Raw genomic sequence first — 16,897 nt, 5'->3', positions numbered from 1 at the left:
AATTTAATCAGGTGTCTTGTATTTTATCTGGCAACATTACCCTAAAATCAGTAGAACAATAGAGGGAGATGAAACACTATGGGCCTATTTCACTCCTGTGAAAAATATATACAGAAAGAGATTCTACTCAAGGCCTGCCTGGAATAGCCCAATGTTAAAAAAAGCAAGTTTCTTGAAAGAGCAGACGCTTAGCCTCATTAGGTCCCTAGAGGCACACATTTCTGAAGTAACAACAGCTGCTTTAGGCCAGGAACATGCTGAGGTTAATTCTCCAGATGAAACAGATAACAATGACAGCAGCTACATAGGCCTCAGCAATTCCATAGCAGTACATATGGCAAAGGGCACTAGGGTTCCAGGACTAATCCACAGTATGAATCGCCTTCTAATGAATTATAACTCATTTATTTTGTTTAATGTCTGCTTTCCTCAACAAGAGCATAACTGTTGAGACTGGAAATGTTTGCCTTTTTTGGTTTGGTTTTTAAATTTTTTCTCACAATGTATCACAAACACCCAGAACAAGGAGAGAGGCACATGGTAGGCACTCAAACAGTAGATATTTGTTGAATAAATGAATGTAATTTAATCATATTGCAGAAGCCTTGCTAACCATGCAGGACATTATTTGGGATAACAAGTAGAACATGAAGTGTCAAGACTTTGGTTTACAGTGGTCTTGGGAGTTAAATCTACCTTGCTGCTCCTCTCTGCCTCTAATGATACCAGAAGAGTCCATGAAAGAATAGCAATTTATATCAGGCAGAGACTGCCCTAATAAATTCCCCACTAGTTGTCTAAGGGTTTAATGTTTAAGCTCAGTAGTTTAAGAGATAAAAATTCTAAGGAACATTGCAAGTGGAGATGCTTCTTATCCACTCACTTATTTTCTGTGTGGAGAGATTTCCCCAACACTATTGACCTCTTATCTCATTTCTAACTCTTATTAGGAAATGCAGTTATTTACCAATTATTTGAAGAACTTGACATGCGTAGCCCAACACTTTCCTCCATCTTTCTTTGGGGTGAAGCTGCTTCAGGAAAGACACAGTACACTGATCTGTTTCTCATTGCTATAAATTTTATAGGAGGGATTCCCCACATGAGGAGGCCTGTGGCTTTTCTGTACTGCTGTGGCTGAGTCAGTTAAGTATGCATATATCTGAGTGCAGTATGAAGAATCCACAGTTGCCAAACATCACAGCTATGTCCTCCAATCTAGCTTTTAAAAGTAATAAAGTTGATGCTTGATCTCTAACTTCCTGACATCTTGTCAATATCTTAACTGGTTCCAAAATTGGTCTGGAATACGGAAACTATTTATTGGATGCCTTTAAACTCCAATAAGTATCATGGCATGAATCAAGTTGTATCTTTTATAGTTCATTTATTTTTGGTAAACTTCTATTAGACTGATACTTATATATCAAATATTGTGCTTAATGCTAGTGGTAGACAAATGAATAAGATGTATCTGCCTGCCCTTAAGCAACTTACAACCCAACGGGGAAAAAATAGACATGCAAGCAAAGGATAAAATACTGTGTTGTAAGTACTGCATTAATAATCTGTGCAAAGTGTTTCAGGGACTAATAGGAGGGAGGTCCTGCCCTCTGCCAAGGAGAGAAGGAGAACTTTTCATAAAGAAGGAATAAATTAGTAGAGTGGTAACTACTGAAATATATGGAAGGATATAGAAAGGGCTGAAATTTTATTTGAAAAAGTCTTTCACCAGATAAGAGAACCACCGCTTAGCAAAAATATGTAGCAAGTGAATTTGTTTTTCAAACTCCTCACCTATATAACCATTTTTTGACCTTTCCTTTCTCTTCCTGGGCATTCAAACATCTCTTGAGATTTGATTCCTTGCTATTACTGAGATTAGTGATCTAAAATCACTTTTATGATAGTCTTAAGATTTGACTAGCGTTACCCTCAAAGGAATTTGCATTTTAAAAGAAGTCCAGGGACTTCCCTGGTGGCGCAGCAGTTGAGAATCTGCCTGCCAATGCAGGGGACACGGTTTGAGCCCTGGTCTGGGAAGATCCCACATGCCACAGAGCAACAAAGCCCATACGCCACTACTACTGAGCCTGCACTCTAGAGCCTGCAAGCCACAACTACTGAGCCCACGTGCCACAACTACTGAAGCCTGCGCGTCTAGAGCCTGAGCTCTGCAGCGAGAAGCCACCACAACGAGAAGCCCGTGCACCACAACGAAGACCCAATGCAGCCAAAAATAAATAATTAATTAATTTAAACAAACAAAAAGAGAAGTCCAGTGAAGAGTCAAGCCCTAACTCAAGTGAATGGTATGCTAAGCCAGAGGTGCTAGGAAAATTAGTGCTAGTGGATCTTTTCTAAAATTATATCCTAAATAGAATCTTGGGAGAAATATGGCTGCAGATAGCTAAGGAAGCTGGTTTAAACCTGGAGATATTCCAGAGAAGAGTTTAAGACATATTTTTGCCGGAATTTCTATTATTATCTTGAATGGAAAAGCTGTCTAAAATACATTAACTTTGTACAAAGTTTGCATGAGCCTGATTTCAATTTTCTATTTGGCCTAAGAAGGTTCAGTCCGTAAGTCTAATTTAATCTAACCTCCCTTTAATCTTATTTTTACCTCATGCCAAAATTATTAGTAAGCAACATGTAATAATTTCAGGTGTGCTGATAAAATTCAAGTTGAAAATGCAACCTTATTTTTTGTTATGACACTGTATAGTCACAATCTAAGATATTAATAAAGTCAAACAATAGTAAGATTTTCTAGCTAATGAGAAATCACTGACCACTTGTTTCTCTTGAGCCCCCTTGTACTAAAACCATGTATATTATTCCTTTGGCTTTGTTGTAGGACTTAAGAAATGGTCACCTAAAGAAAGACCTAAGAAATGAGGAGTGGGAAAGACTAGTCTCCTAGAATGGATATGCTAACTAAAAAGGTAAGAAGAGCTGGGTAGGAATGTGTAATTCAGCAACCCTGATGTTTTAGATACATGACTGTTAATTTATAATTCTTTAAGCTATATACACATTATATACACTTCTTTGTATGATAGTTTATGTTTAAAAATTCAGAAAATGAATCCTGGAGAGCTAAAATGAGGACACAGAATACTCTAGTGTAGGTATATAGCATGGAACAGTAGGAATAAGGTAGCTTCTGGAGTCAAACAATGTTTGCGTCCCAGCTTTGGCACTTACTAGCTGTGTGACATTGCATAAATTATTTAACATGTCTGAGATCCTATAGCTTCATCTATACAACATGACTAATAATAGTTCAAATCTGAAAGAAAGAAGGGCTGGCTCTAGAATGGAAGGGAGATGTAGGGGAAATGGGTCTCATTCCAAACCAGAAGGAACTGTATTTTAAAGAAAGTTAGAGGAGCAGTTGAAGATAATGGAAACACAACTGCCCACAAATTGTAGGGCTTAGATAGGAAAAGAGGCCTCTGAATGATAAATAGAGGCCTGGAAGTCAATTTAATATCAGTGCCCAGATTCCTGATCTCCCAAGTACCACCTCTTCTGTTCCTTGTTCCCATTCCCATCCCTAAAATATTTTGGGATAGCTAAGTATATACAGACAAATATACAATACAAGCAACAGTATGGGATATAGTGTTGAATAACCTTACCTGTTCCATTATGCTAGGTCAAATGGCAAATACATCATCTTACTTTCATTTCCTTACCTTATCTAGGATTACTTTATTACTTTTAATACCAAACCAGTTCTTGAACCTGATCGGTCCAGTATAACAGGCTTAAGCCAATAAGTGCATAGCATTCTTATGGTGCATAGTAATGGTACAGGAATAGGGATTTATCCCAATTTAGGCTAGTGAAATGATAGGGAACATTTTCTAGGATCATCTAGGAGGTTTCCTAGCGTAAAGAGAAGCTCGAGAAAAGATAGTAACTCTTCTGCATACTGACATTGTTTTGCACATGTGTGAGGTCTATAACTACATAGCATGGTGCTACCATCCTGAGGATTACTTCAAATTTCCTTAGCAGATATGAGCCCTTCCCCACACCCACTGCATAAGCTCCCAGACTAAGTGAATGAGATGACAGTAATGCCAGGTCATCAACATCATACTTGAGTCATTAATACATAGTTTGAAATAGGAACCTGATAAAGAATACAAGTATCTGGGGATTCACCACAAACTTGAGATGAAGTCCACGAGAAGAAGGGTAGCCTTAGGATCTTTTAAATTAACGCACCCCACTTCTTACATTGCATTTAGTGTTCCCTACTTCTTTATCCTATTTACCATAAATCATCCGAGGCTTGACTGGTTTTCAATCCTTGATTCATTGACACATATTTAACATAAACTTCTTAATAAGGATGGTGCATCAGCTCTCTGAAGGAGAAAACTAAAATGGGAAACAGAATGCCAAAAGAATGGTTAACTAAAAAGCAAGAACAATCACAGCAAAAGTGAAAGATGACAACTTGATTTGGAGGGATGCCCAGATGGAATTCTAGACAGTAATGGGTATTTATAAAACTGTCCTTGAATCATCAGGGAAAGGTTAAATCATGTTCAGTAACTTCTAATATGAAGGCAGGAACCTGACTAATTATCATGATTTTCACCAAACTGGTTAATACAAGAATATTTTGACATTTGGAAAGGTAGCATTCAGTTATTTGAAAACAAAATAATTTTAAGTGTTATCTCCTGATAATATAAAACAGATTGTTTATATTAAGGAAAAGTAAAATATCAATGCTGTAAGGATAGAATTATGTTATTAGGAATTTAAATTTTATGACGGTAAAATAAAGAAAGAAAAACTCTTCAATTAATTTTTCTTATTATTCAGAAACTGAACAGAAAACCTCTGTGGAATTTTAGTTCACACAGTACGGACTCAGGGAAATTTTGAGGAAAAATTATACCTTCATAGATATTTCTCTATATGAAAACAATTGTGTTGTTTTTTTTCTTTTAAACAGGCCACAATCACAACTATGCTACCAAGAATTACTTAGCTATTGAAAACTAAATTGGACTGAGTAAAAATTTAAAAAAAGACAACATAGCAAAGCTATTGAAACAAAGTTTAAGAAAATATAAACTTGTAAAAAATAAATTGAAGTCATAAACATTTAGGATTGTTTAGGACTGTTATATGCTCTTGATGAACTGACCCTTTTATAATTATGAAATTATCTTCTTTATTATGTTTTACTATGAACTTACTTTTTTCTGATATAAATATAGTCAGTCAAGCTTTCATTTAAATACTTTTTCTATCCTTTTATATATAACCTTTTCATATTTTTACATTTAAAAGGCATTTTGTATAGCAACTTCTTTGTTTTGTTTTGTTTTTTTAACCAATCTGACAGGCTTTGTATTTTAATTGAGGTATTTACACCATTTACACTTAATGTAACTATTGATCTGTTAAGGCTTATGTCTCCATTTTATTATTTGTTTTCTGTTTGTTCCCTTGGTTTCTAATTCCTCTATTTCTTTTTTCTTGCCTTCCTGTGGGTTACTTGAATATTTTTTAGTTCAACTTTTATTTATTTATAAGTTTTTTAGTATAAATAATGAAGTAAGCAGCCATACTGAGAAGGTACATATATCAAGGAACTGCAGGAGATCTCTAGACCCTAAAGGTGGCCCTCAGCTGGAAGTCAGCAAAAAGCGGGGCTCTTGGTCATAGAACCACAAGAAAGTGAATTCACAAGAAAGTGAATTCAAGCCTAAGTAAGCTTGGAAGTAGGTTCTTCCTCAATTGAGTTCATGATGAAACTTCAGCCTGGTGAGACCCTGAGGCAGAGAACGTAGACAAGCCCTACCTGGATTCTTGACCCAAAGAAACTGTGAGATAAACTGTTTTAAGCCAGTAAGTTTGTGGTAATTTATTACATAGCAATATAAAACTAATATAGCATCATAAAGAGATTATTAGTGGTCTGAATGAAAGCTGTCTCAGCAGAGTGATTGGGTAGGAGCCAGACTGCATTGATTTGGAGGAGTGAGTCGGGGGTAAGTAAATGGAGTGAGTATAGATAACTCCTTTGAGAGGTTTGCCTGAGAACAGTCTGAGAATGTAGGGCTGTAGCTGAATGGTGCTTTGGTTTTGAGGACAAAGTTTTTATTTTTATTTTTTAATGGGAAGTAACGAGCATATTTAAAAGTGTGTCTTTTACAAGAATCAATTTTTACTGGAAGTTTGCTTGGCTATGTTAAATGCAATATAGCTAGATATAATTCACATGAAATAATTGGTTAAGAGCTATGTCTGGTGACCTAATGTTGATATTAACATTGATAATATTGTAAAAAGTATAAAAGATTATAAAAGACAGCAGTATGAATACTGTTATTTAGCAAAACCCTCTTATTTGCAATATCTCCAAATGCAAGAGGGCTCACCTTGCATCTGGAGGATCCTATTGTCTGAGTCAAGTTCCACTATTCTTTCAATTCGCAGTAAAGCAAAGCCACTATCATTTGGCTTTCTATGATGATTTTCTAAGGTGGCAGCTTTCCATGAGAGCTGACCAGTAAGTCTTGGTCTAGATCCCATGTTGAATTTGTAGAATCATAGGGAAAGAACTTGTGTGAGACAAATTACCATCTAACACGAATTACTATCTAACATTGCTGCAAGAATTCCAGCTTTATGTCATTTGTTTACAACCTGTTCCTTGCTTTATATTATTATTTCTAAAAATAGGGGTTATAATTTCTGTAGATTTTCATTTCTATGATCAAAACATGCTTTCTATCCTCAAATGGTTAGTTTGAAAAAAGAAGAACAATAATAATAAATGAAGAGGAAGAGAGAGAGGAGGAAAAAAATTTGCCACGTCCCAAGTTCTATACCAGGTACTTAATAAAAATCTTCCTTAATTCTCCAAATAACCCTTCAAGGTAGGCTCTTTAATTAACCTCATTTTTCAAATAAGTAAACTGAGTCTTAGATTAAGGAAATAATACCCAGGGTCCTGCAGCTGTTCATTAAGTGTCACATTAGAACACCCTTATGGTGACTTTAAAGTTAATGTCTTAATTAACTACTATATTGCTCCCATTCTAAAAAAGAGGATTCTTTCTTAGGGAATTAACAGTGGTCTGTACAGGACAAGAAGGACTGTTCATTAAACTAACAAGGGATAATGAAGACCTCTCTGGCAGGGAATAATACTTTACATGTTTCTCATTTCTCATTATGTCCTTCCATGTTCAATAACATAGTCAATCCAGCTGAGCTCCTGTAGTGATATTTCAAAAATTGTCCTGACTGCCACGATTCAATTGTTGAGGACTTGCTTGTTACAACACAGGAAACAGTTATATTATGTACCTTACATTAGACAACAATAAGACTTAACTCTGAAATATGTCTATCATTATTAGTCTTTTGTATCCATGGTGATTTAATGTCATCTTGCCGCCAGTCATTTGACTTAGGCTAGTGGTTTTCAGACTGGAGCTTGCATCAGAATCTCCTGTAGGGCTTCTTCGAAACACACAGATGACTGGATCCGACTCTCAGATGTTTGGATTCAGTAGATGTGGGTTGTAGACCTTAAAATGTGTGTTTCTAACAAGTTCCCAGATGCTGCTAATGCTGCTGCTGGTCTGAAGACCACACTTTGAGAACCACTGGCCCAGATTAGGGTTTTAAAACCTTTTTCTGTAAAGAATCAGGTAAATACTTTTGGCTTTGTGGGTCATATAGTCTCTGTCACAACTGCTTAACTCTTCCTTTGCCATGGAAAGCAGCCATATACAATACCTAAATAAATAGGAGATGGCTGTGTTTCAATAAAATTTTATTTACAGAAACAGGTGTCAGGATGGATGTGGTAAATGGACCATAGGTGGTCAACCTCTGGCACAGACCAACTCAGTATAAGAGGCCTGAAAAATAACTTTGTATATATTAAATATACTCTGTGACTCCATGAGAATCAACTATAGATTTATCCACAAAAACCCTTTCTAAGTTTCTAAATGAAATCTGCAGAACTATAACAGAGACTAAGCTGATTGTGTTAAACCAGCACAGAGGAGAAACCCCAAAGCTTTCCTATGAACCCAATAAAAAAGCAATAGTTTTATGCACGAGTCTGCATCTTATAAACAGTTTTTGTTCTAACATGCCCATGAACTATACCTTCATTTTCAAATTTTAGTTTTAATTGGATATTGTTTATAATGTTAGAAACTATAAATATACCAAATAAAAGAAAACTAACACTATATTGAATGACATAGATGCCAACCCCATCAGATTATCTATTGACTTTATAATAAAATGAAACAAAACAAAAATACTCTACTTGCCATGAGTATGCCCAGGTTTAATATATTTGGTCTTTACCTGGAATGGTGTACTTCAAATTAATTTAAAATGCCAATATAACCCTAAAAATCTAATAAACTATATATGCCAGTGAACCTGCTGCATTAGCTCTATCCTTACAAAATGTAAACTCCTGTAAAAAGACATCATTCAGAAATTTTTTTCTGAATTTTTGTCATAATGGATTGTGATTTAGTACCCTGAAAATAATTAGATGCAAGTGCCATGAGGAAAGCTAGTATTATGGGTCATCTTATAAACTTAAAATGCAAGTATTATGTTAAACATCTCCAACAATGCTATATTTAGTTGCAATATTTAGATAAAATCTCTACAATTATATATTGTAACATTTTGATAATTTAAAGATGGATTAAAATGGCTTTCTGAGGGGATACACGACTTCTTTCAAAATCTTTTCCTAAATTCGATTAAGTCAAATGTTTCATTTTGATCAATGGGTTTAGATTTGCTACTAGACATTTATTCTTTAGTCTAATGAAGTTGTTTTCAAAGAGTCCTCAGTTTAAAAAAAAAAGATTGAAAGAGAATTGTGGTCAAATGACACTGGAAAATGTTTACTTTAAACACACTTTAAAAGTGTTTTGTTTTTATGTTTTTCTGTTCTTTTTACTTCAGGACTCTTTGGAAATAATATTCATGGTACAGATAACTAAGAAAAATGTGGCAAATCGTGTAGCTTTTTCCAATCTCATTTGAACATGGAACCAAATTATTAGTAGAGCATTCTGAAGTACAAGAGAAACACTTAAGAAAACAATGTTCTTAGTGCCTGAATCCAGGTACCATATGATATTTAAAAAAAAAAAAATTCAATTAGAATCAACAAGTATTTGTTAAGTACCTCTATTATTTGACTTATCACTTAAAGGTTAACGTTTTACTTTTACTATGACACTCACCTAAGTCTATCTAGAATGTAGTTAAACCTATTAAACATACTTACACTCCTCTTCAGGCCTCTTCCGAAGGGCTGCACGAACTTCTTTACAAGGGCTTCTCTGATATTGTGGGGGATTCCTTCCCCTTATTAAGTTCTCCATCCTACAGGAGGGAATTAACAGAATATTTTAATACCAAAACCTTGATAAATTTTAACAAGTTAAATGGTTTAAATCAAGAGTCAACAATTCAGGTAGACCACACCATTAAGAGTATCTAGCAAGGAGTAAGACAGTAGGGAGTGGCAGTGACTGTGGTAAACTGGAGAGTGCTTGACTTTTCTTAGGCATTCCAATTTTAAAAATATAAAAACACATGTGGATGAAACTCATATGCACATTCTCCAATTAGAGACTGTTATGGACTGAATGTTTGTGTCCCCACCCCCTCCACTCCTCCAACCCTTCCCCTCCACCCCCCCATTCACATGTTGAAACTCTAATCCCCAGGGTAATGGTATTTGGATGTGGAACCCTTGATAGGTAACTAGGTTTAGTTGAGGTCGTGAGGGTGGGACACGCATGATGGAATCAGTATTTTTATAAGATGAGGAAAAGAGACCAGAGCTCATTCTCCCCTGCCATATGAGGACACAGTGAGAAGGCAGTCATCTACAAACCAGGAAGAGGGCTCGCACCAGGAACTGAATCTGCTGGTGCCTTGATAGTAGACTTCTAAGACTCCAAAACTGTTAGAAATAAATGTCTATTGTTTCAGCCACCCAGTCTGTGGTATTTTGTTATAGCAGCCCAAGGTAAGTCAGAGACCCATTAACTAAAGAATGATTACTTATAAAGCAAACACATTTATCAAAAATCAGGTTACCCTTAAGAAAGAAAGATCATATCTTTCACCGACATTCTGAATACCAGTTTTCAGGAGTTTTAATTGCTGCTTTCCTCTGTGCTAATGATTAAATTGGGATGGGTTTTCTAATTCTAATCATTGTGACTTCTTGAAAATACGGTTAATATAAAGTGCACTTCTCAGTTAATTCCAATGCTGACAACCAGAAAATAATAATAAATGGGCCAAATGCAACTTGGGTTGGCATATTAAACAGCATATACTCTGTGGTTAGTATTTTCTGGTCTTAGTAAACCTTACAGTTTTGTGCCACCAATGCATACTCTGCTTATTTTGAAAACATTAAACAACTATTGAGTGTTTAGGATTTGAAAATTCAGAACAAAACAATGATATTTATCATTTTGAAAATATAAACATAGCTGTCAACATCTACATAATTATTCTAATGGGATATCACTGGTTTTAACAAACATGCTGGCTGATAGCATGTATTGAAAATGGTGTGGTTGTTATGGGTTATGGTGGTAGAAGGTCTCCTAGGGTTAGTAGTACAGAGAATTATATTTCTAGTGTCTAGAGAGGAAATTGGGAAAGGATAATCCAATAAAAGCAATATGTAAAATGGTGTGAAATGTGACATAAATAACCTTTTGTACTGGAAGAGTAACATAACACTATTCCTAGGAGAAGCTGTCACTGGTTCTTAGAAATACTTTTCCAAATATACTTCCTTAAATCAATCCATTCATAGGTAGAGACTACTTTATATGCGTGTGTATGCTCACTCATATGCCTATGCTTGTGTATGTAAAGTACAAGAAAACATTTCTCAATGTGTGATGATAACTTGAAACTTAGTTTCACTTGAAGATCATTTCAAGTGAGAAAAAGAGTTCAAGGTTATTAATAATACAATGATAGGAAATCAAGTGAAAACCTCAAGAGTTTAAGACATAATTTGCTTTAATACTATATATGGGGGCAAAATTAAGCTTCCAGGACCATCCCTGCAGTTTCAGTATGAGGGTTAGCCATGTAAATTATATAAAATGTTCTAGATTCTGACTCGAATTAATTCAATGCACTATTTTGATTACATGTTTCAGCAAATACATGAATTTTCATGATGATATAATAACTATTTAAGTGAACTTTAGTTAATCACTAGTATTTACAAGCTCAAGATAGTAAAATACAACAAACATAACCTACAAATGCAAGTATCTACATAAAATTGTGATTTAATTTTAAAAACCAATTAGTCATCGTGATTATACAGATGAGGGATGACAACTTACCCTGGTTGAAATCTATGTAAACCAGTCTCTTGGATAGGCTATTACTTTTCCTTTCATGTATCTGACTATCGAGAATGTGAAGATAAAAATGGTCTAGTTGATTTTGACGTAATTATATTTGAGGGTATGTCAGAAAAACCGAAATACAAGTTAGAAAGTACTGCCAAAGGCTCCAGGAGAGTTTCACTTATATGGTTGCTATTGGCATCAAAGATCACCAAGAATCATGATGCCCAAATGTTGCATTATGGGAATGCTCACAAGCAGATATGCAAGAGATTATGCAGTGTTAGCAATGCCGCATAGTTTAACTGTGATGAGCCTAGGTTCTGGAATAGACTGCCTGGGCTAGACTCCCATTCTGTCTCTTAAAGGATGATTTTAGGGAAAGATACTTAGCTACTTTATACCTTAATTTTCTCAGCAATAAATGGGGATAACATTAGCTACCTCATAGGATTGTTGTGAGGATTAAATACGTTAATAGTGTACATGTGCTTACACTGTGTCCGCCACGATACAAGAGCTCAGCAAATGTAGTTATTATTAATCATAATTATCCCAAATAAAAATGAAATCATATACTAAAATTTTAAATGTCTGGTATGTTAGGAGAAATATGAAAACTAGCCTCTATTTAATAAAGAAAAAGAACAGATGACACTTGAGAAAAAAAATTCTGGCTAAACAAATGTTCTGGTTATTGGAAAAATACAAAACATCCATGCACGTAAACGGCCAATTTTCAAAATGAAGGACTTAATAAACTGTATTTCATTTTATTCAGTAAGATTTAAAGGATTACTATATGACAATCTTCCAAGGATACTCAGATGGATGAAAGTGGGCTGGTATCCTCATGAATTAATTAAAGTGCTAAATAACTTATTCTTTCTTAGAGAATTCAGAAGATGTTATAAAATTGTATAGTGCCCTTTGACCTTAGCAAGAACAATGAATATATCTTACAATGTATTACTAGTTATCATTTATTCCATCTAATCCTTACAACAACTTTCTGAAAGAACATTTTGAAGATGAGGAAGATAATGTGCAGAAATGTTCAGTGACCTGATCCTGGCCACACAGGAAGTAAGAGGTGCAACCGAGATTTAATCAAGGTTTTCTGATTTTTTAAATCTTTTTCTAGTTGCTTTTTAACCCACTATTTCCATGAGTCTATGATTAGCTATAGATAATTTCACTAGGAGACTGAATACTTGAGATTCTACTATGTCGTGCATATTTAATTTTGATGGAATTCTTATTGAACATAATATTAATATTTAAATCAGTATATACTCATATATAAATAGTATATATTACATTAAATATAATACTACACAAATATATATACATTTGTAAAAATGTTTATCTGCTAATTACATGTTGAGTTTTTTATCATTTAGCTGTTTTCATTGAAATGTTTGCTTCTATTAATGATATTTTAAGTTTTTAGAACCACCAAAAAGATAACTGGGGTCAAGGAAACTCACTGTAAACTATACATACAACACAGTAATAGATGAATAAAAATTAAAATAGCACTAAAAGTCATTGGAATGCTAAATGTTATACCCAGTGGAAAATACACTTTGAATCAAATTAAATGTTTTACACAGCAATGTTCATGTCCAAACTATTATATAACTCTGAGACTTCCATCCTCTTGAGATTACACTTCTGGCTACTTGAACTCTTCCACCAGTGTCATCTATGATCTACAGTTTGCATTAAATGGTCAGACAAAATGACCAAGAATGAAGTCTTGGAGCACAGCCGGGACACAGCAAAGATGCTATTCTAGCTACTCTCAAGCTTGGTATGTCACCAGAGGGAGTGCGTTAATAGTTCCAGCAAGGAGAGATTAAGTGTGATGACCACAGGCAAGATAGATGCTCTAAAAACTCATTGAAGAGCTCTGAAAAGTGCAGCCTACATGTCAACTGCTGGGAAGAAATAGGGGCAGCCAGATTAATATCGAACAGCATGAAAAAGCAATCAGAGTTTATAAGCAACAGTATCCACAACTCTCTTGGTGGTGTCTCCAAAACTTAGGTCACAAAATCATCTGCAGAGCTTTATACAACTACAGATTCCCCCATTTCCAGTACTAAAGATTTCCATTCAGTAGACTGGGGTCAGGCCCAGGTAGATATAGTTTTCAACGTTAATCAAGTACTTCTAAAGTAGCCTTACACTGGTCCCAATACTGGCATTGGGAACCCCTGTAAATAAAAATATATATACTTGAAGAGTAGGAAAGGGAAGTTCAATGAATTCATTCTGCTGATACAGAGGTGAGGTGAGGGCCTGGTGAGGAGACTGCAGTTAGGATAGGTACTATCAAAAATGAAAAGAGTAGCCAAAGCAAAAGATTCAAAGGCTTGCCAAGTTGGCTGGAGGTCAACTAGATGAGCCTGGAGGCTGACCATTTATAATGCTGATCATCTCAACAGTGAAATGATTTCCTCCATCAAGCTTTGGCAGACTCAGCTGGATCAGAGAATAAGTCTGGATTGACCTAGAATTGTGGATTGGGTTGACGGTGTGGCCAGTGAATAAAGCAAGGGAAGCATGGGTGAAAATATGGATGAAGTGGATTTACTCAGTATGGAGGAGGAAGAGGAAGAATGATTGAGTGCCTGGAGGAAAAGAGAGTTGGACTAAGAAAACAGAGGTATCAGGTGTTGGTATTTCTAAATGTCTATTATGTGCCAGGTGATTTATTAGGTTCTCTATATACATTACCCATGCTATTCTTATTTTTTCATGGCTAATCTGAGGCTCAGAGATGTTAAATAACTTGCTTAGGATCACACAGCAAGTGCAAAAATTAGAATTTAAATCCAGATCTGACTCCAGAGCCCATGGGGTTAACTACTATGTGGACTATGTAACAGAAATTTCTTTAATGATGCTAATGCTCAATATCTGCGCTGTCCAGTACAGTAGCTGCTAGACATATACACAGTATATTCCCACTTGGAATGTGGCTAGTGTGACCAAGGAGCTGAATTTGTGATTTCTAAAATTTGATTGAATTTTAGTTTATTTAAATTTAAATTTCAGTATGACAAATGATCACTCTATTAGACAGCACTTCATATCTAGAAGGCCCTATTAACTTAGCACATGACTTGTGAAAATCCAGTTCTCCACTGAAGACCTCTAAATTAAAGTAACCATGAGCAGGAAAGTAAAGTTATGGAAAAGTATTCTGTATGAGGATCTTTTGGAGACAAATGAACAACTTAACTCCTCACTGTAGAACTGGCTTACAGTAACCCCCTAGGAGCTTCCTTGCAAAAACACACTTTTCATGCAACTATGGTTTTCAATTACGGAGCTCTCCTCCTAGCACATTGAAGTACCTTGGATACTCACTTGAAACTTCTTCCTATCTCAGGGCCTTCTTACATGCTGCTTCCTTTGCCTCAGATGATCTTCCTCCTATTCTTATCTAAATAACTCCTAATCACCGTTCCAGTCTTCACTATAACATGACTTTTTAAGAGAGTTTTCTTTAACTCCTTCATCTAATTAGATCTCCAAATATAGTTCTACCCTGCAGCCTAGAGTTTTCTATCATAGCACTTATCACATATTGCAATTACATATTAGACTTCTGGATTTCTGTTTAATGCCTGCCTTTCTCCTGAACTGTAAGTTCCATGGAGGCAGAGACAATGTCAGTTTTATTCTCCATTCTATTGGAGAATTTAGTACGGTGCTTCATATTCATACTTGTTGCTTGAATGAATGAATGAATCTATCTCTCCTAATCTTGCCATAAGGGAAAATATATGATGCTGGGATCATTCTGTGTGATCCAGGTGGTCAACCTAGTGAGTGGCCTTCCAAATACTGTGGCTATCATCCCTTTACCCGCAACTCACGTGCTTCCTCTCAGTCATTCATTGGCACCCCTAACACTTTCCTAGTAGGCCATCACCTTGCACTGAACAGCCTCTCACCATCCCACTCTGCACCAGTTGCCAAGCATGAACAGACATTGGAAAGCAGGTTAAACTGCCCCAGGTTCCCTTTGCTGCAAGACCAAGGAGATGAGAGGGGGAGGAGGAGACAAGATAGAACATCAGGAGCTGCTCTCCCAGGGTGATGCGTCCCTGTGGGGACTTTCTCCAGCTGAACTAGGGGAATTCCCTGTGCTCCCACAGGCAGATTATGGGGGATTATGATTAAGGAAAAGAGATTTTATCATGACATCAAAAAATCGATTAAAAAACAAAATCAACTCGTTTTGCTTACAAGATGCCAACGATATGGAGGCTATTTTTCCCCCTCATTGAACTTTTTACTATACTTGCTGCTTTGTGAGCACAACCCCAACTGGAAGTATGTAGTGCTTAATGGCTCTATTTGATAATTAGACAACTTAGATAAGCCCCTAAATGACGTTCAGTGCACAAGTAATGAACTGAGTATTTGCAGACCCCTTTGCTCTGTGGTCTGTAGGCTTCCTAACACTCCTTAAGGAATTTTTAAAAATCTGTAAACTAGATATAAAATAAATTACAAAGAGTAAATATCCTTGACTTATTACTTTCTAGGAAAGTAAAAATTCCAATTATGTGTTAATAATTATCTTTAATTAAACAATCTTAAATAAATGCAGACATTTTTCAAAAAATCAGACTGGCATTTCATTGAGTGTTTATTTAACTTGATTATAAGCAGAACTGGACACAATAAGCTACACACCTATAAATAAACACAATCCTTTATATTTAGAGTGACAATCTACAAGAGTAGGAAGCTTAATAAGATCTATAATAAAATATGGTAGCATTTGTTGCCTTCAAACTTGACAATGAATGTACAGGAGCATTTCTGTTAAAGTACAAAGGCATACAATATTGACTACAATCTGAAATTTCATCCAATTAGTTCTGGGGTAAAGAGGGTACTACCTTTCAATTAGTCGGAGTCCAAAGTTTAAAATGTCTATCATGTGACACAAGTCAAACATCTTTTTCTTTCCATAGCTACTCCATCTTTCTTGGTATTCCTTAGCACAGTGCCTAGACTATGGTAAATGCTCCATAAATATTTAATTAATGATTTAATGGATGGATGAATGAAGTCTGCTCCTTCCTGGCAGGAACATTTGGAAGATTTTCATTTTTCATTCCAAATTTTACCCATCCTAGAATATATATTTTTAAGTTCCAATTCTACTCAGAAACAAATCCAACCACTTCAAATATATTCAGTGCTTGCCTTCTGAATCTTCTATATGATATTTATTAAACGTTTGGAAGTGTAACCGGTGACTTTCTAGCTAGTATTATTCTTCATTTCAATGTCTGAAATGAAGCATTACTCATCTGTATTACTCATATAGATTCTAGACCACTTGAGGGCTTTGACATAACACACTACAGTTGCTGAAATACTTCCATATAATTTATTTCATTTCATTTTCTTGACAATTCTGAAGTAGG

General features: G+C 35.5%; 1 protein-coding gene across 2 annotated transcripts in view; it reads right to left on the bottom strand.

Annotated features, from left to right (window-relative positions):
• LRRC7 (leucine rich repeat containing 7) overlaps positions 1-16,897 on the bottom strand; it is a 508,378-nt gene that overhangs the window by 377,467 nt on the left and 114,014 nt on the right. For both annotated transcript variants that reach the window (XM_057529777.1, XM_057529769.1), the window contains exon 2: positions 9,326-9,423. In XM_057529777.1, coding sequence (XP_057385760.1) covers positions 9,326-9,423 — 98 coding nt within the window. The remainder of the gene's footprint in view (positions 1-9,325; positions 9,424-16,897) is intronic.

The sequence above is a fragment of the Balaenoptera acutorostrata genome, chromosome 1, assembly GCF_949987535.1.
Source record: "Balaenoptera acutorostrata chromosome 1, mBalAcu1.1, whole genome shotgun sequence".
In the NCBI taxonomy this organism is placed as follows: domain Eukaryota; kingdom Metazoa; phylum Chordata; class Mammalia; order Artiodactyla; family Balaenopteridae; genus Balaenoptera; species Balaenoptera acutorostrata.
Note: the sequence above shows the minus strand (reverse complement) of the source record. Positions and strands in the feature narration are given on the sequence as shown.